Genomic DNA, 25,957 nt, shown 5'->3' with positions numbered 1-25,957 from the left:
AAATTCAAAAAGTGCCCTCAAGAACCTCAAGCAGCCCTCAGGTTGTGTGCTTATGTAAACAGGTTGGACTTGGTACTTGGCACCAATGGTTTGGCGCTTTTAAGGAGACTGATAAATTAGTGTGAACAACACTTCTCTTGTGCCTGCACCGGGGTGGAGCCCAACAGCCTGTCAGTCCTCTGCTGTCCCCCCCGGGGCCTCCGTTGGATTGCACTCCCAGATGGGGATTAATCTTCCTTATCTCAATCATAAATACCATTATTAATACGATCATTAGTAGTAGTGTCTACGTGACATACAGTGTGGCAGATCGGGGGGTTGAGATCAGTTTCCCACACTGTGACTTCTATGACCATGACTGGGGCGGTTGCAGTCTAGTACGCCTCCATTCCCCCATGCCGTCAGCATTGTGTCGACGCTGACGTCTGCTGGTACCCGACAAGGTGGATATATTCCGATGTTTCCATAATATACATTCGATCAGCAATCGATGTTGAAGGGAAACGGCCATTGTCTCACTTTGAAGGGAACAAAACACACGCAAAGTCTTCTCTCACGCAGCTCGGAGAGGAGAGAGACGGGAAAACAGTTTTGATGTAATAACAACGCCGAGCTGTTTTTCTTTGGAGGGAGACCGTGACGGGTCCCCTGTGAGGAATATTAAACACTTTTTAAAAGAAAATACAGTGTCTAACACCCAGACATTCTTAAGCTGTAGTTAGTGACCCTCAGATGAAAGAGTGTGTGTGTGTGTGTGTGTGTGTGTGTGTGTGTGTGTGTGTGTGCGTGTCTGTGTGTTTTTGTTCTACTCTTGCATGTCTTTGTGTGTTGCAAGCAGGTTTGCATCTGCCCAAATTTGTCAGTCCAACTCAACTTTATTTATCAGTGTGATTCCCTTAATCAAGCAAACACTAATAAGAATAATAATAGTGTGGGTGGTTGTGTGTGTGTATAAATGTGTGTTTGTGCACGCGCCTGCTTGTGTGTGTGTGAGACTGTGCAGGTTTCTATGTGTTTGTGTGTACGCGTGAGTGTGTGACAGGGAACGGGGGATAACGGCATCTCAGAGAGCAGAACACGATTAGTCAGAAGATAATCTCTCCTCTCGCCCTCTGTTCGGAGCGTGGGCAGACTCCAAAGAAAACACCCAGCTGTTTGCTTTACTCTGCTCTCGACTCAAAGTTCAGCAAAAAGTGACATATGAAAGCAGAGTTCTGTGTGTGTGTTTGAATGCATAGCTTTTGTGTGTGGGTGTGTGGGTGTGTGTGGCTGAGCTCGTCACATTCAGCCTTTTGCCAGGCAGTAAAGGCTGAGGGCCCTGCAACGTTCTCAACTGCTCCCCCAAGCATTCCTTTCCCCCCAATTATGAGCATGGAGCGCGGGGAAAGCCATAGATACACAAACACCGGTCTTGGAAGTGTTCACACGTTCCCCTCACCAGCCAGACCCTCTGACAATGATGGGCGTCTCTGACGCACACACACACACACACACACACACACACACACACACACACACACACACACACACACACACACACACACACACACACACACACACACACACACACTGACCCTGCACATCCTAAATTGTCCTTTAATTACATCTGCACGCTTCTGGTGTATTCATACCCGACAACCTGGCACAGAGCACTAGATGCTAAGCTAATCTTGGGAGTACTTATATTGCCTGGCCTATCACAGGTCCCTGGCATTGCTCAGAGCTCACAGTAATAGTCACCAAGTGAGGCCCAGAAAATAAATGTAAACCATCCAGATGCAGTAAATCTAAACGGGTGTGGTAATCGTATTAAAGTCTGATTCAAAATCCCTGCTGTGGAATGGACTCTCCTCTCCACAGTATTGTTAAGGTCAGTATGCTATACATAGTTGGACCTACATTCATACCTATCTACATATATATGTATATACAGTAAAGGTAGGCAGGTATGAATGATATTTTTGATGTCTTTTTAAATACTTTTTGATGTCTTTTTAAATACAATAGTCGTTTCAATGCAGAGTGTAGGCCCTTTCTTCTGCACTGGATTGTGTCTCGACTTGCATCTTTCTCGCTGCTATTACCTATGCTAGCATTCCCCTGAGAGTGAGAGACGCATAGAGAGAGACATAGAGAGAGATGTGAAGACAAGTCATTCTATGGCCTAATCCAAGTATCTTTTGACTAATTCAACCCTATCCTTACCATTACCACCTTATTACATTTTATAGCCTTTTACACTGTGTTTGTGTGTGTGTGTGTGTGTGTGTGTGTGTGTGTGTGTGTGTGTGTGTGTGTGTGTGTGTGTGTGTGTGTGTGTGTGTGTGTGTGTGTGTGTGTGTGTGTGTGTGTGTGTGTGTGTGTGTGTGTGTGCGCGCGCGCGACTGTACACATACAAATTTGTATTTTATTATAGTCGATTTTTACTATTTTAGTATTTTGTAATTTATGAGAGAGAGAGAGAAACTTCAGAAACATTTCCTCAAGCTGTGTGGATTGACACAAGCCTGCAAACAGGCAAATGGGAGCCATGGCTTGCCTGCCATACAGTTGCATGGTTTATAGTTGATTCTTTTTGATCTTTATTGACTTGGTTATGATAGAAAATATGGTCTATCATAACCACATGCAACGCTCCAGTGCTACTGTTTTCATATTGCTTCAGAATTAAGGATTAGGTTTGGGTAGTTGCTGTTATAGAGATTTTGTGAATACTTTTTGTAGTATTCAGCGTTTGATACCAGGGCACCACACACATCTGAAACCACTTGGATACAGAAACCATGATGATGATACTAAAAGCCTATTGGTTAAAATAGTGTACGTGTTGGTCAGTGGAGGGAAGAAATATCCAGTCCACATGTGCATCTTAGCAGGTGGAAGAACCCAGGTGTGGGGTAGGATCCAATGAGGCCAGATTTATTTTAATTTCTTAATTCATATAACAGATGAGTGAGTGTATTTGATCACCACTCTATCCTCCTGAACCTGGATGATTGTGGCTCGTGGGGAACCCCCATTAGGCAGACCTGTGACAGCACGGCTCCCTGTCAGAACAATCTCTGACGAGGTGACGCCACCGGCTCCCAGCACACAGAGCACATTGTCCTGTCTTCCTGCGTTCCCTTCCAAGACATTTGAATGATGGAGCACGTTGCCATATCTCTGGCAGCGACCATCGTGGATCAGAATGAGTGTGGGAGCCGATGCTATCGGCGCCAGCACCTGTTGATTGTTCGAACACGAGCAGATTGCGCTGTGTTCAAACTACTTTTTTCCACATGTAGAAAAGGTAAAGGAAAAAAGGCAAAGAAACCATCATCATGAATATGCCTGTGATTAGCTGGCAGGCCTGATTTGGCTGAGTGTCAGAAGTGTCACTGTGGTATGCTCTTGTTTGATAATAAGTGTATCCGTGCTTGGAGATTGTCACAGAGACAATAGCCATGCTCATGACTGTGTGTATCACTGTTGACACCTGCTGTCAGGCTCGGAGCTGTGATCTGCGAGGCTGAGGATAAGACGGTTCCAGTGAAATTCCCAGTATTTGCAATGTGGATATTTGATGAATTTAATTGAATAACACCATGAATAAAAACAAACTCTGAAAACAGAAGCCTTGGTTTGGGGGAATATACACACTGCACAACAAATCAGGGTGATTATTCCCCTACAATCTTCACAGATTCACTATGACATTTATATAAACAACAGCATCAGCCTGTATGCTATCAAAAGAAGAAAGCCGAAATAATGCACCCTGACATTTCCTACAATTGCCCCTCTCTCAACAGTTTTTTGAGAAGGTGGATAGTTTTTCTATGTCAGGGGAAAGAAAGCAATCCCAGACAGAAAAGGCTATCGAGTGCAAGTGAGGAGATAAAAGCAAAAACAGCCCCTATTTCCCTATCTGCCCGGTGTTCCGGTGCCTCTCAGGAGGAGGAAGAACGTAATAGACTCCGCATATGTGAGTATGCAGATGGGGTCTAGGGTGTCACGCCGCCAGGAAGACTTTTCACTGGCAGCTCTTTGAACCGCCTCGTATCCGCCCCCACACCATGGAGCGGGGTAAGAAGAGGCCTGTGGCCGGGCCTCGGTAGGGGGGCCTGGTTGCTCTTGGTGCTGTGGCGGACCAGTTGGAGCTCTGAGGAACTGGGTACCAGTAGCAAGGCAGGGTCCAGTGTGTCTGTGTGTGTGTGACTGTTTGTGTGTGTGTGTGTGTGTGTGTGTGTGTGTGTGTGTGTGTGTGTGTGTGTGTGTGTGTGTGTGTGTGTGTGTGTGTGTGTGTGTGTGTGTGTGTGGGAATGTTTGTGTGCTTGCATTTGTAAGTGACAAGCGTGCATGTGCACTGCAAAAAGTCGGCTTTAAAAAATAGGAAAAAAAAGTAATAAAATGAGGAATATATTACTTAAAATAAGCAAAATTATCTGCCAACAGAACAGGAAGATTTGACTTAACAAGATTTTTAAAAACAAGTGAATATATCTAGCCTTAAAAACCCCAGGGATATCTTAAAACTAGTGTGTTTAGACTAATAACAAGTAGATTTGTATTGGTTCAAGGAAAATATTTAAGAATTATTTTCTCAATATGTAGGACAATGTGCTTAAAATCAGCATATGCTAGTGCCATCATCTTCAAATAAGGTTTCATGCAAGTAAATATATCTTAAAGTCAGTACAGCCAAACTTCAAACAAGTACATTTGTCTAGATAAGCAAACCAAATTTAAGAATAGTTTTCTTGATATATAGGAAAATATACCTTTTATTCAACATATGCTAGTATTATCAGCTCCAAACAAGGACTTATGTTAGGCAAGATACACTGCAATCAAGTATATTCGTCTAGATAATGAGAACAATTTAAGAATTATTTATTCTAGTATGTAGAACAAAATCACTTAAATTTAGTATCCAATGCTACTGTAAAATTCTTTAAATAAGAGTAAATTCCCTAACACTTAAGGGAGAAAAAACATTTATCAGGCTTGGTACTTAGTTAAACAAATACATGAATCTAAATTTTTTTTCAAAGTCTTTATTGCCTTTCAAGTACAACTTTTCCTTTACAGTAGAAACAGTAAAAGCCTGAACTTACTATTACAGGAAAAATCAGACGATTTTTCATATAGTTCACCGTTTTGAGGTCAAGGAGTACTGTCGGTACGAAAGCCCCCCAAAAACAATCAGTTTTACCTAGCAAGAGTTGCATCAGCCAGCAGCTAACAGACAGGCAGCTACAGCTCCTCACTCTGGGGGCATGGCAGCCTCCATGTACATGCCCCCAGAGTTTAGCACTGTAGCTGCCTGTCTGCGTTAGCTGCTGGCTGAGCTAGGTAAAACCAAAGTTTTTTTCCGTACTGACAGTACTCTTTGACTTGAAATGGAGATATGTAAAAACTCATCGGATTTTTCCAAATAAACACTCCAGCTCGGCGCATGATCTTCAATGAAGATTTTTTAAAGAGCAAACTAAAAAGTGAAAAACATGCATCTATCTACATGAGGAAGTCATGTCCTGGCTGTGGATAGTATCTAAGAGAACTTGCGCAGACAGAAGTGTGCACACTTAGGATATCTAAGGTGAAAGATAATGCATGCCATTTTACATTGTGCGAACATCAATATCCTCTTTTGGGAAGGTCATGCAGCTGAACTTAACAGCAAACTAAAAAGTAAAAAAACACGTAAGGCAAAAAAAAAAAAAAGCCACAGCCTCAAAACAAACCAAAACAAGATTATCCACTCTCATTTCCACTTTAAGCTAAGAATTTCTTCCACTCGCCTATAGCCTTCCTATATGAGGAAGTCATGTCCTGGTCGTGGATGGCATCCAGGAGAACCTCGGTCTGCAGCACAGACATGAGTGTGGCAACGCACTTGGGATATGTAAGGTGAAAGATGTAATAGCATGCCATGAGATACATTACGCTAGCATCGATATCCTCTTTTGGGAAAGTCAACACAGGCGTGGTTCCAATAGATAGTATGCAGTTAGTTTCACTGACAACAACGACCGGGCTGGAGAGTGGTCTTGCTCGTAGAAAGGTGTTGGGGTCTTCTGTAGGCTGACAAACACAAAAAGAAAAATAAATACCACAATGCACTTTTTGTATTGTATGGTCAAGTAAATGTGAAAATTCTTATGCATATACATTTTCTTACCTTAAGGATGTGAAGCAAAGCCTCACTTGCATGTCCCAACTTCTTGGGTGGAGCCACAGGTGATGGAAATAAGTCTGGCAATGCCTTCATCAGGGCGATTGACTGCTGTGCTGTTAAAAAACAAGACAAAAAAGTAATTTTAAAAAAAGTAGTTTTTCTGCAGCCAGTTATTAAACAAACATTAATACTTCTGTGGGATTCTCAATTGTTATGTTCTGTAATAACCTTTGTCCAACAGTGGAGGCCTCATGACCTTCTTGAAAACGCCATAAAACTCTGCCCTCTCAAAAAAGGTCGCCCGCCGGGTATTTAGTTCAGGTAGGAAGTGGGGGTTCCCTTGATCGAGGATCCGCCGGAGTTCATCCATTAGCTAACACACAGGGAGACAAAAGATAGAGAAGAGATGTAAAAATTAAAATTTACATTACAATTCAAATCTAACAGAGTTAAACTTTAACCTTCGGATGAGACATTAAACCGAGGTCACGACTCACTGTGGTCATTAAAGATCCCATGGCACTTATTGCAAAGAGTAGGGGGTTCCCCAGTGTCCTGGCTAAATTCCCAACCTGGCCCCCTAATCATCCCCTCATTCTAATTGACTCATTCAGAACCTCACTCTCCACCTCAAGCTGGTGTGTGGTGAGTGTTTTGGAACATAATGGTTGCTGCATCACCCAGATGGGTGCTACACATTGGTGGTGGTTAGCGAGTGTTGTAATTCCTAGGCTTAGGAAGCAGAGGGCTGCATAAAATGAATACATATGCTTACATGGTCCAATTCTCCAAAGCAGGGATACGCCTCAAGGATCTTGACAGGCCTGTCCTGCTCCTTAGTCGCATCGGAGTCAATGAAGGCGCGTCTTGACTGGAATTCAAGGTCTAGGAGCTGGGCAACATCCTTCTTGTTTGGCCTGGCCTTGGTTTTATACATGTCCTGCAGAGTTTTATAATGTCTTGCCTGATACTGCAGGCTGTCCGAAGTGTCTGATGCTAGAAAAACAAACTTCATCAATTAACATTTAAACATAGCCATAACAAACATTAAAGCTGCCGTCGGCAGGCCTTCAAAATTTCACACACGGAGAACTTTCGTGCGCATGAATGGGGGGCGGGCTCGATAGCAGCGTGTGCACAAGCTGTGATTGACAGGTAGCAATTCCTCCCCCCTGGTTGGTTAAACAAAACCAGGAGCTCTCGATTTTTGCAAGCACGATTACAGGCTGATTACAGGCTTTAGAGGGAGCTAGAGCATTCGGGATTTTTTCTAAACAGCCTATTTAATATTCTACTTCCAGAATCCCATGACAGTTCAAGCTAATATGACTCAAAACATGCTGCCAATGGCAGCATGTTAAGATTGTTAAGACCATAATTTCCCTTTCAGACATTACAGGTTAACTGGGCCATTAACACGCAAATACACACGTCACCATTTTATAAAATTTGATTATTCGCCATCTCCCCTAGAGTTAGATAAGTGAACAAAAACATTTTTGTCTCTGTGCATGCATTGTTGTAGTGCGGCAGCGCCCCCGCTAGGTTAGCTTATGCAAATTTAGACGAGGCGAAGTCAATACGTGCCTAGGATATCACCTCGTCTTAATCTACATTGCCATTTGTACTGGTTGTGAAGACAGAGGCTCACTTTTACTCATGACATACTATCTGGCTACAAAGGATTCCATTCACTATGCTAAGCTAAGCTAACCTAGCAGGTGCGCTGCCAGACTATGACATTGCATGCACTGAGACAAATGCGTTTGCCCACTTATTTACCTCTAGGGGAGACGGTGAATATCCCAATTTTATAAAACGGTGGCGTGTTCCTTTAAAAAAGGACACTAATAGATGAATAATCCAGAACAAAAAAGGTTTGAAATTGCATGATAACATTGCTGAATTTACTTAGACATGGAATTGTCCTTGTTCAAAGTAATAATAGAAGCTCCATTAATACTGAAAAAAATATCCACCATTTCAATTTGTGCACTTACCATACGATTGTTCAATCTGTGGAGTGCTACAGCGTGGTGGTGATCTCTCCAAGATCACAGTAGAGGTGGTGGAGTCATCAGTCTCATCAGTGGACGTCTCCTGTCTGGACTGAAAGCTAAGTCTCCGTGCCTTCTTTCGCAAAGGAGTTGCTCCCTGCTGCTTTTTAGGAGTTGAAACATTTTGGACTCTTTTTAGGAGCTGTTTCTTCAGATATTCCTGACAAGACAGACACAGAACAGGTTGTGTAATAAATAACATTAAATAAAATCGTATACAGTAATGAAGGCGTACAAGCAGACACGACTGATGAATAGTGTCTTACCCACTCAGCCCCACTCTTGGCAGATTGGTCCCGAAGCATTGGGTAGTAGTCCACGAGGCGCTTTGCCATAAATGTGAGCTCCCGGTTGCATGGATATTTAAAATCATCCTCTGTTGCTCTTTTGATTGCAATCATGCTCGTGATGGTATTTCTTATTAATCTGCAACGAAGATCTTTGGACAGGCTAAAGTCTCCCTCTTTTCCAGCACACTGTTGGTCAAAGAAGGCACTCCTTGCAAGCTCTAATTCTGTGTCTGTGTATATGACATAAGTTGGGCTGACAAGTTGTACCGTTCTGCCATGTTGGGGTCTTGGGCTTGGAGAGGGGAGGGAGGATGGAGAAGAAATGGGGGATGGAGAGGGGAGAGGGTTGGAGGAAGACAAAGAGGAAGGAAATGGATGTTGGGGAAGAGGAGGTGGGTGGGTGGGGCTGAATTCACTGCTTCCTGGTCTATGCAGCTCTGATTCTTGACCCTGTATAAAAGATACACGTATTCATTGGTAATTATAAAAATAAGGAGCTGACTGACAGCCTGACAGCCACCAAACAAGAAATCTGAAATCTGCTGAAATCTATCATTACCTCATTTTCATCATGACTGAGTCTCCAAATGGTTCTCCTTCTCAGGAAGTGTTCTGGACCAGGAAAAAGGTCACGCAAGTCCTCCTTTGTGAGGCTTGGCAGCATATCTTTGCTTATATTAGCAGCTGAAAAACAAATATTGCCACACATTAAATATTTGTCAATGAATTTGCTAATACGTTGTCCATTGAGAAAATATGTCATATGAATATTGTTAAACTGTTTTTAAAACGCCTTGCGTGTTGCGTGAAAAGTAGGCAAACTGTCCCATTTCTAGCATGCACATGTTTTTGTTGCGCGTATCACGCAGGCAGCGTGCAAACACTCAAACCTGCTAACATGGGAGCCGGTGTCGTGCCAAAAAGTGATCGTCGGCCAGAATCCGATTTGTGACCGCGGGAGCGCGCACAGCAGCCCGTTGTGCGCGCTCCCGCGGCCACAAATCAGATTCTGGCAAATGATCACTTTTTGCCACGACACCGGAAAAAAACTGACACGCCACGCAGCTGACACGCTCATGCCATGCACTCAGTCTGAATTAGCCCTAAAGATTCTTTATTTTGACCAACTAAAAATAAGAACCTGGCAAACTGCATGTAATATGTATTATATAACTATAATAGCTACCGGAGAAATCAACAAACAAATACATCTTACTTTATTCTTACTTTACTTTAAATCATTAAATATTAGTAGGGGGGAGGAAAGTCTGCGTCTTTACAAAGACGGGTTACCTTGATTTCAGAACAGCCACTGAACCTTGAAAACTTAAAACACAGATATCCCAATCATACTAACGTTAGAAAATGTCACCGAAATCACTAGTTTCACTAGTTCACAGTAACGTTAACAGTATATTTTAAAAGTGATAACGTCAACGTTAGAGGTTGATAATAGAAAGGGCGCCAGAGAGTGCTAACGTTACCTCTAAGCTAAACAGAGATGTCCATTATCGAAGGCTAATTGAAAATAATTTGCACCATAACACTGTTTCTGGCATTAAAACACAATTAATGACGTCAACTAGTATCGTTTGTGCTATTATTAGCAGTTTACAGTGGACATTTAGGGGCATACGTTCTAGCTAGCTAGTTAGTTTGTTCGTTTAAATTAGCATGTTGACGTGAATGTGTTGACCAATGTTCCAATTCAAATAAATGTTAACTTCCAGAGGACAAGTTTGGATATAAACGAACATACAATACCTTTTAGTATTTCAGCTGCTACTTTATCCATGCCCGCTTCGTCCATAGTGTAGGCTAAAACGAATTGCTGAGTCTCCTTCCAAATCCACGATGCAATCTGCTGAAAGTTCCGTCGTGCACCCGACCTTCTACGTGACGGACCTTTTTCGCGCTTTGATATGGAAGCTACCATTTCATAATGAGGGGTGACTGAAATATGTCAAATGTTATAAATATTGATAGTATGCTTAAATGATGCAGTCATGGGTCAAATATCATACAATTATTCCAAAAATATAACGTTACATTTCATTCCACATGTTAATTGCAGATGTTATTGTATACATGAAACTCTTGATCACAGTCCTTCCCATAGGTAATATCCTGAACCCACATGAAATTCATGTTACCATCATGTTACGTTCTTTCCCCCGCAGTCACAATTCAATGAGGATACGTTCTTTCCCCCGCCGTTTTCGTGATCTTCATTTGCAACCTTACCTCATTGTTTGCTCTCAGTAAATTTCAAGATGCTTTGGAGATGCGTTATCTGCTTGGTTTTTGTTACCTACTCACTAAAACTGTTAATGAGCCATTATAATCGATTGCACAGTCGCAGCCCTGATTTCAGGTTGCTCTGTGGCATCGATGGATGCACGGAGGAATATATAGTGTACAACTCATTCTACCATCATGTAAAGAGAAGACACTCCCAACACCTTCTTGAAGGCACCAGACCAGAGAACGGCAGCCAAGCAAGTGAACGGCAACAAGTAAGTGCTAGCCTAACTAAGTGTAAAGTGTGTTAGCGACTGTTATATTAATTTCATAAACGCCGTAGCTGTAGGCCTACCCACCGTGCCTACCTTTTTCACGGCTTTATTTGTGGAAATCATTCTATTACAAATTGTTAGAATATGCGTGTTTTTTTTATTGGTGAAGATTATTATTAGGCTAATGTAGCTAGCTAGTTTAGTATGGAAGCCCATTCCCGCCACAGGAAAAAAAACAACAACACGCAAACTATCTCATAATTATGAGATTAAAAGTCATAATAACGAGATTTAAAGTCATAATTACGAGATTTAAAGTCATAATTACGAGATATAAAGTCATGACAGTAGGCTGCATCTAGATGGTTTACATTAAGAGATCAGTGTCGTAACGTCATGGAGTTGGATCACCACATTGAGCAATATTTCCAAAGACGATATACAAATTATGAAATTCTGGCAGTATTGGCTGAGGTGCATGGGGTAGTGCTGAGCAAGCGGACACTTGAAAGGATTCTGAGAGAGAAAAGATTGTGGCGCAGGAAGGGCAAGACAGATGTGGCCGAGGTGGCAGCTTTCATTGAAGCGCAACTCCAAACGTCTGGGCAGTGTCATGGCCAGTACCGCGGGAAGTAGGGGTGCTGGGGGTGCTGCAGCACCCCCTGTCTGAGGCCCTGTCTTATCACAGAAAACGATTATTTCTAAAAACTCCGGCCAAAGTGGAGATTTCTGAAAACGCCGGTTATGTGTTGTCGTGTCAACGGGGAGAAACGGGATTTTAGGTTCTGAAGCGTCACATTATGCACCAGGAAATGCTTAACGTCATGTGAGCGCCCGCTGTACCGTATTGGTCCGAATATAAACACAAACCCCATTGTAAGACGACCTATATTTGGAAAAAAGACCAGATCTTGTTTTTATAAATAAATAAATTGTATTAATTGAAATAATATACGAAAATAAAAAGGCATAGAATAAAACACTGCATTGCCACTAAACAGTAGTGCAAATAGGCCGTACTGATGTGTACACCAAAGACTATTCCTGACACTCCTCTGCCCCGCTGTGTTCGCTCTGGCTGTGGTCGCTCCGCACTGTTTCGGCCTAGTAGCGCGTGCCGCTCTGTCGTGCCGATTTCGAAGTTGAAGGAAGTGAGGTCAGGGGGCAGGCTAACCGTCGAAAGTCTCGTAATTATGACTTTAAATCTCATTATTATGACTTTTTTATCTCGTTATTATGACTTTTAATCTCATAATTATGATTTTTAATCTCGTAATTATGACTTTTAATCTCATAATTATGACTTTATATCTCGTAATTATGACTTTAAATCTCGTAATTATGACTTTAAATCTCGTTATTATGACTTTTAATCTCATAATTATGAGATAGTTTGTGTTTTGTTTTTTTTCTTCCTGTGGCGGGAATGGGCTTCCATAAGTTTAGTTGTCAAACTTATGTAAAAAAATATATATAAATAAATAATGAAGCCGTTGAAATCATAGTAATGGCCTATAATTGCAGTCTCACTTGGTAAGATTCTGTAAGGTGCATAACGTTAGGCTACAGACACACACATGGTGAAGAAGTCACACTTCAACAAATTAGAAAACAAAATCTGGTTAGTCATTTTCCTTGTTGATGCCCCCCAAAACCTTAGCCAGATGTAAGTTATAGGCTACTATTAGTAATTGTAGTTAAAATAACTATTAACTTAGTTAATGTAAAAATGATTTATGATAAACATGAATGAAATAACTTTATTTGATACAACTAAATACAATTTCAGATAATATGTTTATTTTCTATGTGGTACGCAGAACATTCAACCTGATCAGCTTCCAGCCAACTCTAGCATCATGGAGCAGAACCTCTGCACACCTGAGTCAGATGAAGATCAAATGGGTATTGAAGAAAATGGAGCTGTCACAGTGCAACAAGTATGTTACTCAATTGGTGACTATCAACTGAAATTGACCATTAGGAATGCTCTTAGATTTGGTTTGGTCAGAGTTATGAAGCATGAAATCATCCTATCATCCCTTATCTTTTTACTATCAGACATGGATAAATTATAGGCTATATGAATACTGTATAATTTTGAAAATGCAAAATTATTGATATTCTTGGTTGAAAAGAAAAATATGTTGTGCATCATTATTGACCATATTTTTATATGTGCTTGGGCCTAGTGCTTGGGCATATTAATAGCATTCATAGTTAGTATTCACAGACACGTCAGTCAACTTCTGTCAACTAGTAATGTGCCTCCACATGTCAGGACACTAAAGGTATGTTTTTTTTTTTTTTTTCTGTTTTAGGATCTTAGAAAACATGCAACTGCCTTTGTGATAAATGCCCGAGCCAAGACTCGTCTGTCACAGGTAAGACGCTTCCCTACAATCACATCTATCATACATTTATTTTTGACTGTGTGAGTGAACAACCGGTCGTTGGCTTTTCAAGTCTTTCTACTCTCACTTTGAAATGGATGCTACATAATCTTTTTGACTAAAAGCATTTAGTCATGTGATCTGCTTCCTCAGTGCATGTTAACAAATATTTTGGGACTACCATGAAAAAATGCAGTAATGAATATGCCACATTGTAACAGTGATCACCAGACATGATCCAGCCATACACTCAGTCAGACCTAGTTTTGTTTCTGAACAGAACAGGTTACATACACATTTATGCAGAGCAGTTTGTTCAGTAGGTTGTCAACTTTACTGTTGGCCTCATGTTAATGCCTTTAAATGGCAAGTAGCTTTAGTGGACGATGTGTTCCAACCTCAAATATTAACGACATCACCTCTCTTTGTCTCTTTTGCTCTCTATTTTTCATTCTCAGAAAGGCATGAATGACATTGTTGCTGGAGTACAGCACTATCAGTCCTCACTACTGGACAACCTCAGGCAGCAGATGGAGGGAGTACTAAAGAAGCATTCAGGAAGCACAACAAGTCAACTGGAAAAAGATGCAATGGATATATTTAACGATTTCATTGACCCCCTTGCTAACGTTGCAACAACATTTCGACAGAACAGTGTTATTAGGACGCAGTTTGGCTGTGTTGATGCAGAAGAAATTCGAATCGCTCGAACCATATGCAGGAAGAAATGTGAGGGATCAAAAGACTTTGTCATCAAGGAAAAAGTATTTCATTATGTACCATTGATAAAAAGTCTAGAACAGTTCTTATCAAATCCAAGGATTTTGACTATGATTGAAAAGGGACCCCAAAGGTGCAGGGAAGGTTTTTTTCATGACATTGTTGATGGTGCTCTTCTAAAATCACATCCCTTATTTTCAAACAAACCAAATGCACTGCAGATTGTTCTGTACACAGATGAAATAGAGATCTGTAACCCACTGGGATCCTTTGCATCAAAAAACAAGTTGTTAATGGTATACTACACTCTGGGAAATATAGATCCAAAGTACAGGTCTAAGCTGGCTTCTATCAGACTACTTGCAATGGCTAGATCAGCAGACCTCCGCAAATCTGGTGTAGATGTAATACTGAATAGAATTAAAGAAGACATGGTTGCATTGTACAATGGTGTTACAATGGAAACTGTTAATGGAGGGAAAACAATATATGGTGCTATGGTCACTCTCTGTGGCGATACCCTGGCACAGCATGAATTAGCAGGGTTCAAAGAGGGTGTGGGCTTTGCATTCAGTAAGTGCAGACACTGTGAGTGTTCTTTTGAGGACATGCAGTCACAATTCAATGAGGATACATACACTAAAAGGACATTGGAGAAGCATGTCAGACAGTGTGATGAAATAGAAATGGCAACCACAGACCTGCTTCGCAACAGCCTGAGAACAACATACGGTATCAATCGAAGGAGTAAGTTAGTTGAATTCCCATCCTTTGATATTGTACAGCAAACCCCACAAGACATTATGCATGTGATTCTAGAAGGGATAGCTCCACTGGAAATCAAAAATGTTTTGAATCATCTTATTCAGTCAGGACAGATAACTCTGGACTCAGTAAATTCTGCTATTCTTGGTTTCCCTTATTCCCCGCTAGATGTTAGAGATAGGCCATCCCCAATTTCCCTTAGCACACTTATGTCAAATGATGGTAAACTAAAACAGTCATCTGGGCAAATGCTTGTCCTGCTAAGGATATTGCCATTTGTTTTAGAGAGTTTGGAAGACAATGCATATGTGCAACTGATAATTCAGTTATTAGAGATTGTGCAAATAGTGTTTGCCCCTGTTCTTTCCATTGCAACTGTGTCTACATTGAAGTTGCTAATTGAAAATCATTTGAAGCATTGGAAGGAGCTTTTCCCAGACCACAATGTTACACCTAAACAGCATTATATGATACATTTGCCATCGCAGATACAATTATTGGGTCCAATGGTCAGACATATGTGTATGCGGTTCGAATCCAAACACTGTTTATTTAAACAATGGGCTTCCAACCTAAATTTTAAAAATGTATGCAAATCTTTGATTAATCAGAACCAAATATATGAAAGCTGCCAAAATGTTGAGCCTTCCATGCACCCACTTTTCTCAAGTGAAAAGGAGATGGGACCTGTATCTGAGGTTAAAGATCTACAATATTTAACAGGAAAATTGAGAGACTTCCTAGGTGTCATTGAAGTGAAAAATGCTGTATCAGTTAAGTGGCTTGTGATAAATGGTAATAAATACATAACTGAGAAGTCCATGATCCTTGCTAAAGTATTGAATGGTAATATGCCAGAATTTGGACTGGTCAAAAACATATATCTTGTTGATTCTAGGCTTTATTGTTTGGAATATCAACCATTTCAAACTACATGCTTTGATAGAAATGTCATGGCTTATCAAGTTGAAGTCCCACACCTTGCACAGGCCACTGAATTAGCTGATGCTGAAAGGCTGGTTGATTCTACCTCTTATTACACAATCAGCAGCCAGAGCCAAACTTATGTACAAATAAAATACTATGTTGAGGATGTAATTGAATTGCACAGTAGTTCAAATGACTAACTTGTTCCTAGATTGTTGAAAGCTTTTAATGCTGTCTTGCAATTTTACATAAATTATGGTGTTTGACGCATAATATTTCAATAGCAGATGAAAATGTGTTTTGCTTTGGTGTTTGCACTGAATCTTTGTGCAATATGGGTTCTTTCCTTGAGGTTATTTTACATATTTAGTAAACATGCCATGTCATGTAATGTTTATTGCTAAATGGTCTTGGATGAATATAGTTCTAACCTTTATTTGTTAAATGAGATTTAAGCACAGTGCCCACTCACTTTAACATGATAATGGATGAGCAGATAGTATGTTTTTAAAGCATCGGTTTGACTAAGTACTTCTCTGCACTGAATTTCATCTGGGCATATGTAATTGCTGTGTGTTGACAATAAAAAATGAATTCCATTCAATTGTTATCTGTTATTTAAAAATGTTAAGCGATTAAAAGGATAAGACGCTTGAAATAAGAAATACTGACTTTGACCAAGCAGTTTTATACTTCTAAGCATTGATGTGACACCTTTAGTATAATGGTAATTCTCATTATAAGCATAAACCTGCTCATAACCAGTAATAAAATCTCAATAACAAGTTTTAATACCTTATTAAGATTATTAAGAGAAATACTTCTTAAAACAAGTGAAATGCTCCTACACAAAACTTGCTTGGTAGGAAGAAATATCTTGGCAGACAAAAAACTAGAAATTTTGCCTATATTTAAGATTTCTAACCTTAGTTAGATTTTAATTTTTGCAGTGTGCGTGCATGTGCGTGCCTGCATGTGTTAAGTGCTATTGTGTGTATGTTTGTGTGTGGGTCTGCGAGTGTGAGAAACGAGCATGAGCCAGTTTGTATTTGTGCGTGTGTGCGTGTGTGCGTGCGTGCGTGTGTGTGTGTGTGAGAGAGACCGTTTACAGGAACCAGCAGCTGGGGAGGCATAGGTTGCTCCAGCGGTCTGGCCAGGTTGCGAGTGGATCGTGGGATAGCTGGGGTCAGCAGACCCCCTCCATGTTTTCCCATCGGCAGTTATAATCCGAACATCTCAGACACTGACAGCGCTTCCCCCGTCACATTTCCGCACAACACACACGACCGGTGGCTCAGAAAAAAAATGCAAGAACAGAGCACGACAAGCCCTGTTTCCACCCGATTCCAGACGGTTTCGTTTTTTTCTGCTCGACTACAAGCCAGTCCGGGAAAAATAGTTCAATTGTAGTTGTTTAGGCCCCGCTTTCCTGGAAATGTCCACAGTTACACGTTTTGTCGACGCCATCTTTCCCTTGTGTGGCGGGTGGGTTCTCCGTCGATGATAAAGAGCGGGAGCCACCAGGCACCACAGCAGCCCTGCATGGCAGAGGAAAGGGAAGCCTCGTAACGGTTGTGTGAAACCTATGCAGCAGAATACTTCCATAATACTTTCTTCCATAAAGAAAGGAAAATCATACCCACCCCGGCCACTGGCTGCCTACAAAGACACACTTGGATTCACGATACCTTAATCTCCGAACTCTGCATGCCGACCCCCTGCTGTTCTCTACCCTTTTTGCTGATTGACTACTTCTAACCTTTTGTGAAATCTAAGTGTGTGTCTTTGTGTGTGTGTTGTTGTCTGTTTTGGTGAGGGTGAATTTCATTGGTCTTCTCATCGTTCAAATATTCACACTGGTGTATGTACCTTTCAGAAGTATTTACTGTATTTTTTTTGTTTTGGAACCATTACAGATATTTTTGCACAGTTTACTACTGCTTGTGTCCGCTGTTAGCTAATTACGTGCAGCATGATTGGTCTAAACAAATATAAAGTGACAATTTGGGCAACCCCTGTTCGTCTGGATCTGTGAGACTAAGTGTAGGTCAACCCAGTTCAGCAACAATGCTATAAATAGAGGGCTGTGTAACTCCTTAGGTAGTAAGCGCATTTGGAATGGTTTAAAGGACGCTGTTAAATCCCCATCATGGTTGAGACCTCTCATCACCCTCCTTCCCAACAAGGAAACCCTAAGGTGCCATCCACCTGGAGGTGATGAACAGCCTTTATTGGGACAGTTGCGTGTGGGACCCGTGCATGCAGTTGTTTCACGATTTATTAATGATCTTTTAACTCACTCAGCACTTATGTCTAACATCCCCCCTGTAACAGCAAGGTTCTTTTACATTGCAGAACGTCAAGCGGGACTTGATTGAGCATGATATGTGTAATATTGTCACAAAGATCATTGTATTTGTGTCTGATCCAAGTCAAGCCCTTGTTCCGTCCCCGTGGCTCCTCTGTTCCTCATGCCTTGCCTGTTTTCTTACAGCGCGGTTGAGTTGGCCAGCAGTGATATGAAAACATTGTTCTCCCCCGCATTGATTTATGGCTCCTGCACACAGGGCAAGAGATTTCATCATATAACCGTAACAGTTGGAACACATCTTCAGCGTTACGTTATCTGTTTTACACGATAATAATGCAATCCTTCTTTGTCAGTATTTTATTTTTATACCTGAATGAAGAAATGTTTCAACAACCGGGAAGAGTCGATATGGTGATTGAGCTATTCTGTGTATGATGAGGATGTGGGTGGACTGTGTATGTGTGTGTTTGTGCGTGCGGGTTTGGGGCAGTCATGGGTGATGAAAGCCCCCCCAGCAGGATACGATCGGGTGGGATGGGGGAGTGGCGATTGTGAAAGACAAAGGAGGAAGGGGTAAAGATAAGAGAGTGCTAATGTTTAAATCCCTTCCAGATGAAAGCCACTGGCTTTCTGGTTTCCTCGCTCACACACACACACACACACACAAACACGGCCGCAAATGTCCACATGCACACGCACACACATAGATCCTGTTTGCACCTGGCATTAACAAGTTTCTTGAGTGATACCGATCACAATTGGACAGCTCTGAGTACTGAATTCACCCAAAGGCTCGATTATGGTTCCACGTTGACGCAACGCAATGACCACGCAGTCGCTTCAACGTAGTCGTTAACCTTTATGGTTCTGCGTTGGGTTTGCGTGTCGCTATATATGTATGTGGTAAAAAGAGCACAAATAGTTGGTCTTTGTCTGTGCATGCTATTGCTTTACAATTGGTCTCCTATCAGAAGTTTTTATTATGTTATGGTATGGATTCTAGCAACTTGAAAGCTGAATACGACTCAAACAATGTGCAATGAAATCAGAAGATGGGCTGATAGTTGTTGTTGTCCATTCTGGTCATGACATTCGAAGTCCATGGCGTGTGAAATTTTCGTGTGAACTGATACACTAGGGCAGATCATAAGCTGCACAATTGTGATCCAACAGTAACACTAACACACACACACACACACACACACACACACACACACACACACACACACACACACACACACACACACACACACACACACACACACACACACACACACACACACTTGAACTTTGCTGGCAGGGGTAGTGTCTAATTTTGCCTCACTCTCCCACTATGTTAAACCTTGCCGCTCAATCACTCAGACTCTTTATTCGCTTACATGCAAATTAATGACATGGGAGAGTAACCTGCTTGCTACGTGCACGTGGGGAAGACAACTCTCTTTGACAGGAAACAAGGTATTTATAGCCACAGAGGCACCACAAAAATGCCCAACAATAGCCTAGATCCTGTCCACGCACAGACACAGCCTAGATCCTGTCCCAAAAAAAAAACGATCTCACAGACAGACAGACACTCAACCTATCCACACACACAATTACACAGCTGTTGTGCCTCTTTCCAGGGGGTCTTGGGTGGGGGTTGAGGTTTGTGTAAATAGGCATATGGGTAAAAGCAGCCTCTGGCCTGGGGTTGGATGGCAAGGATCTGTGACAGCTAGCAGAGTAGCCAAAGTGGGCGTTATAATGTGTGCTTGTAGCGGAGTGTGGTCTGCATGTGTGTGTGTATTTATGGGTGTGTGCGTTCTTGTGGTGTGCATATACATGTCCGTGTATGCATAAGTCCGTGCACCCGTATGTATGCACTTACTAACCTGTGTGCGTGTGTGTCTGAGACAGAGAGTGCATGTGTGTGTGAGAATGTGGATATGTGCGTGTGAGAGTGCATTTGATTATGTGTGTGTGTAACCAACGAGTTGCAGCACCTGCAGGGGCGGTGTTCCCCAGCCTTCACTTCTATTTAAGGATCATGTAAGCAACGCCAGGGCAGCGGTGGTTATGATCAGGGTGTGTGTGTGTGTGTGTGTGTGTGTGTGGAAGGGGTGGAGGTGAGTGGGTGGGCAGTGGCTTCCTACGCTCACAAGGGCAGCATTCATCATATGAGCAGTGTTGGGTGGGGGGTGAAGGTGGAGGTGTTTTCTTAGGGGTTGCTGTGGCGGGTGTAGGGGTGATTCTTGGGAGAGGCTCTGGGGGGTTTAGTGGTGGTTGTTCGGGGTATAGGTGAGGAGGTGGGGGTGATGATTTGTCAGGACTCGGCCACCCTCTTACTAAGAGAGGGTCGTGCTAGCACCCGATCTTCGGGCAAATGGAGTGTCAGCTGGACAGGGTGGGGGTAACTGCTAGGGTGGGGTTATTAGGGTCAGCAGTGTTAATAGTTAACGGGCTCAGGGCCTTGACAAAATAAAAGCAACAACATTTCCCAAAATGACCATGACCCACAGTATTTTACTGATGGGGTATTTTCAAATTAAGGATTTAACTTCAGTATGTCACCATTATACATTTTTCATTGGAACTTTGCTGGCAGGGGTAGGTATCGATCTGTCATTATATATTGGTCAGTCATGCAACATTTCCCAGTTGCCCTTGGAAGTGTTCCAAAATGCGGTGTGTGTGTGTGTGTGTGTGTGTGTGTGTGTGTGTGTGTGTGTGTGTGTGTGTGTGTGTGTGTGTGTGTGTGTGTGTGTGTGTGTGTGTGTGTGTGTGTGTGTGTGTGTGTCTGTGTCAGTGTCTGTGTCACACAATGTTTTTATCCCTAACCCTAACCTGCTTTGAACTCATCCGACCTTGATGAGAGCTGATAATGAGTGTGAAGACAAGACACTTGGGGAATGAAGCGTACTTTGTGTGATACACAGGGGTTGAGAGAGCTTTCTTTGTCTTTTGGTAGATTCCATTTCAGTGTGTGTGAATGTGAACGTATTCAATTTTCAGCAGCATTTTCTCACTTACATTCGTGATTGTGAAATCGAGTGGAGAATGCAGGTTTAAAGAGTACCACAATACCAAAAATCAAACCACAGGCGTAGCGCCATCTTTGGTGAAACATTGGTACACTGTTGCCCTTTGAGGGGGAGTGTTTGAAATTGTGCGGTGACCTACCATATCTGCTGGCAAGGGTTCCCTAACCGGGATGCATTTGATGGGCATTTTGATAGAACTTTGTATATTTGAATATAATATAACCTATAATTTGATTGAAGGAAATATAAGTAGTTGGTAATTTGCTCCTGTCCAGTTGTGAACATTAGTTGTGGTTTCATTACTTAAACAACTTACGTTGTTCCGGATCTTAAACTCTAAACATTTTCAGCCTCAGCGCGAAGGGAGACATCAACTATCAAATCACTGAAGTCAATCAAGGTTTGTGTGTGTGTGTGTTTAATGTCGAAGGATGCCTGACCACAGCCCAGTGTAGTATGGTCCTTTCGCCATGTTTACACATGTGTTTGTGTTGGTCGGGTTTGGCGCGATGGATGGGCGGTGAGGCATGGTACTAGAGGCAGGCAGGGGCTTCTTATTCTTGAGAGGATGTCGTTAGGAGAGGGGTAGGGTTCTTTTGTGGGGTTTGCAGCCGATCGATACCTAAATCCTGACGTTGACAGCCAATCTCCAGCTCTTGTCCTGCAGGTCTCTGACAGACACCCTAAAGGCACGTAGCAGCACTCCTCTGCACGCGTCCCTCCAACCTCCACCTCACGTGTCTGAGCCGTATTTATTTATTCATTGCCATAGCTGCAGCCACCTCCCGGCCTAGCAAATTGGGCTGTAATTAGACCCACCAGACGGGGGACGATGCGGATGGCTGAGATGCGATGAGTGAACGTCGGCGGGTAGAGGGATTAGCGGGGGCCTGGCCTGCATGTCAAGCCCTGCTCCAGTCTCCCGTCTCCCCGGGGCTCCTTCCACGGTCTTGCATGGGTGTATTTTTTTTATTTTTGTTTTGAATGATAAACAAAATCATCCTTCATATCAGGATACAACCAGGAATATCGTCTGATAGGAAGTCCTTTGTATTTATAAGTTGGAGATGCCATGCTTACTTTAGTCGAAGCTTAAAGAGATACTTCACCGGTGGGAATATGAAGGTTTAATGAAATAAATAATTCAATGTATTATAAATGTGAAAAAAAAAATGAAATCGGTTTATCCTAGCCTGAAAAAAGGCAGAAAGAGTGTTTTCATGGTCTCTCTGGCTCAAAGTAAGAAAACCTCCAACTACCACAGTGCATTGCGCTCGCTGCCCCGCCCACCTGTCGGTCTCCCGTCCCCCTCATTCCCCCTCAGGCACGAGCTCCCGCCCCCTCTCATTCCTTATTGGTGGAAAAATTTGCCACCAAAAGTGTGTTGTAGTCCTCGGCCCTTCTAGCGGGACAAGAGGTTTCTCCCGAAATGATGTCAAACGCGTCATTTGACGTCATTTCGGGAGAATATTAGATGAGAAAAAATGGGCCAAGGGGAGACTGGTTTAGACTGATATTTATTTATATATTTATTTATATTACAATAGCGATTTTATAATGATAGAACGCCGGTTCTAAATGGGTGAAGTATCCCTTTAAGTCGTGTTTCTGGCTGGGATATTTAGACTGGGAGAAATTGGTCATTTAGCAAGAGGATCCATACATTATTATCTTGGTATCAGCTCCTGTTATCCTTGAGCAGTGTCGAAGCAAACAGATTTTTTGCCCAGCATCTGCCAATACTGCAGTTGATAGTAGTCAATTCAAGGTTGGAGAGATGGGGGTGGCAAAGGTATCTCTGGCTAACGCAGGAAAAAGTACATTGTTGAAATAAACCAGAGTAACATACTAATAACGATGATGTACAATAATACACATTTCAGAAATATAAAACATGCAATATATTGTACATTTATATGTAAAAATCTCTAAAAATGTGTTTTGCCCGTGTTCTTCATCTAAGGTGGAATAGCTGTCACTGAACTCGTGATACATTTTTTTAATTGTAATCCAGATCACAACGAAGTTGCTGTCTTGTCCTAGGATGTGGGGCGCCTGTCTCACCACACTCTTCTGAATATCATAGAACACGTCTCATTCAATGTTTAAAATTATTCACACGGTTGTGTTACTTTCATCTTGGCACCTTGGCTCCTATTTGCATTATCCAAGATGATTTTGTTGTCGGTGTATTAACAACAAGTACCTTTTTTGAGGTGGTAGAGCTTATGTGTTATAAGCATTGTTTAGCAAGTGAATACTAGCAATGTGCTCACATATGTGTGTGGCTGCAGTGTTAATGCTTCCCTTTGGCACTGGTCCAATCTGTTGTGGGTGTTGTGATGCAATCGATGAACACTTAGTTCCCACTGGGAACACCGACCACATGCACATACACACACGCACACACACATGTGTTGTGTTGTGTCTGGGTCCCATGGAGAGGCAAATTGGCAGACCTCCTGGAAATAAAATACCACTTTGTTTTTCTAACAGGTGTGTGTTTCTGTGCATGACTGACACGCTTTTGACAAGACGGCCCTGGAGGCCGGGGAGAGAGAGATTGCCCTTGTGTTGTTGCCTCACCACTGAGCGCTACGGCGATGACAGAGACAGAGCTATGTGAGGAGCGTGTCTTTAGCCTGGGCCTGCATACAGCAACAGTAGCTCAGGCCCCAGCCGCTCGCTTGAAACGTACAGAAGAAAAAGGGTGTGGGCGCTGCAGAGGATTATAGCATCCAAAAGGTCCAAACGAAGCAATCGTTGTTTTCAATGCGTTTCCACATCCCTAGATGCTAGGTATTTTTTCCCATTAGCTTTGATAGTTTTGTAAAATATTCCCTCTCCCCATTCCAAGGCAATGTAAATCATTCGGTCTAGCCCAGTGGTCACAGTGTTTGTGATTCAATTTCCCCTTACGGGTGCCACCATTGCTTGGGTTTTTCTTCAGCCAGCAGCAGAAATAAATAATGATCCATATTTGGAAGATTGAGAGCAGGAATTAATGGCTGCCCTTCAGTAGTCTATGGCTAAAAGTCAGTCTTATTAAAGCCTTAATAACTCTTTCAGGAAATACCGCTGTCAAACGGGACCTCTCGAAATCAAAATGGAGATCAGCCTAACCCATGTGAACCACACAAAATGTTGATGCTCTTTAATCTTAGTTTGCTGTGTGTGCATCTCTTTCCCTTTATGAGGTTGTTGCCCACTCACTAACCCTATTTGGCAGTCTGTGGGCGGAAAGAACCTGCCTACGGTTTGCTGCTTGACAACGTTGCCCGTAATCGTGATGAATGAGTTGTTTACCCAGAGGTTAATGGATAGGTTTGGGATGTGTGTGTGTGTTATCTATCCCTCTTTGGCCTGTGCTCTTTGGTGTGATACATTTACATTTACCCCCATTCATCAGTATTTAATGATGCTCAAGATGTGCTTACAGCTTTGGTGTTGGAGAGTCATGCCCACAGGCTATCAGAGCCTGGCTGTGCAAACTACATCTGATATAAACTTGTAATGGAGCTTTCGTCATTGTTTGTATGTTTGGTGTTTGGAGCCAGTGATGTAGTTGTGAGGTTTAATCTGGAAGGTGACTGGGCCTACTTGCGTCCGCTTTTTCTCTTAGATCGCTTCTTGATCACTTGCTGTTTGGAAGGCTTGACAGCCCCCATGCTGTCATATTTAGACTTGCCAAAACCCCTAAAGCTATATGTATATATTACACCACCATGCAGAATAAAATCAACACTAACAAACACATACACACACACACACACACACACACACACACACACACACACACACACACACACACACACACACACACACACACACACACACACCAAAATTAAATTAAACTCTGAACGTGACACGTCCCCTGGACCTAAACATCCCCTTCTTAAACTGCCACCCCCCCCCCCCCCCCCAACAGACAGAAACTGACAGAATTTGGCTAGCTGCCTAGAAATTACCAATATCTGCCAGGACTGTACTGGACTAGACTGAGGGGCCCCAGAACCTACTCCTCTGACATACACACACACAGTCAGACACACACATCTGGCCTTTAATCTATTACATAATTACAATGGAGGAATTTAGGCATTTTGTTTGATTTAAGTTGTCAAGGCGTACTGGACCCTGCCCCTCTCAGCTGCTTTGTGTGTGTGTGTGTGTGTGTGTGTGTGTGTGTGTGTGTGTGTGTGTGTGTGTGTGTGTGTGTGTGTGTGTGTGTGTGTGTGTGTGTGTGTGTGTGTGTGTGTGTGTGTGTGTGTGTGTGTGTGTGTGTGTGTGTGTTCTGCTAAGCGGTACAATAAACGAGAATAGTATGGTAGAGTGTAGACAGACTCAGACTAGGGAAGGACAGACAGGGGTTCTCGGTTATAAGAGTTAATTTTGTTTTAGAGATGGATATGGGTGGTAGGGAGGCAATAAGATACGCAGACACTAAAATGAAACTACACCTCATTTGAATAAATAACTACTATACTATACTATATATACTATACTATAAAAAAGTATATATATTTTTCGTATTTATGTAATTGATTATTATTGATCCTCTTCTAAATGTATGTAATCGACATTAAATTAGTAAACCCGGTAATACGCAGAGAGTTTTACACAATGTTTCTCTACAAACACTATGATAATAACTACTTTCACATCCAACAGCCCTATTCTAAAACACTGGTGAGGCAATAGGAGGTGGGTATTGGGGCTGACCAGGAGGAGGTGTTTGTCCAGCCTCCCTCCTCACATGCAACCAATCAGGGCCAACATCATTCACCCCCCC

The 25,957-nt window shown here is 42.3% G+C and overlaps 2 protein-coding genes across 2 annotated transcripts in view; one reads left to right on the top strand and one right to left on the bottom strand.

Moving 5' to 3' along the window:
* Nucleotides 1-25,957, top strand: part of gmds (GDP-mannose 4,6-dehydratase) — a 115,814-nt gene that overhangs the window by 36,507 nt on the left and 53,350 nt on the right.
* On the bottom strand, nucleotides 5,040-9,430 carry LOC132469928 (uncharacterized). Its single transcript, XM_060068060.1, has 7 exons — nucleotides 9,070-9,430; nucleotides 8,487-8,960; nucleotides 8,164-8,380; nucleotides 6,939-7,159; nucleotides 6,392-6,536; nucleotides 6,167-6,276; nucleotides 5,040-6,069 (listed from the first exon to the last, which is right to left on the bottom strand). Exons 1-7 carry the CDS (start codon nucleotides 9,271-9,273, stop codon nucleotides 5,761-5,763), a joined length of 1,680 nt encoding a protein of 559 aa, XP_059924043.1. The 5' UTR covers nucleotides 9,274-9,430; the 3' UTR covers nucleotides 5,040-5,760.

Source organism: Gadus macrocephalus, chromosome 12 (genome assembly GCF_031168955.1).
Source record: "Gadus macrocephalus chromosome 12, ASM3116895v1".
NCBI classification, from domain to species: Eukaryota; Metazoa; Chordata; class Actinopteri; order Gadiformes; family Gadidae; genus Gadus; species Gadus macrocephalus.
This window is presented reverse-complemented; position numbering and strand designations above follow the sequence as displayed.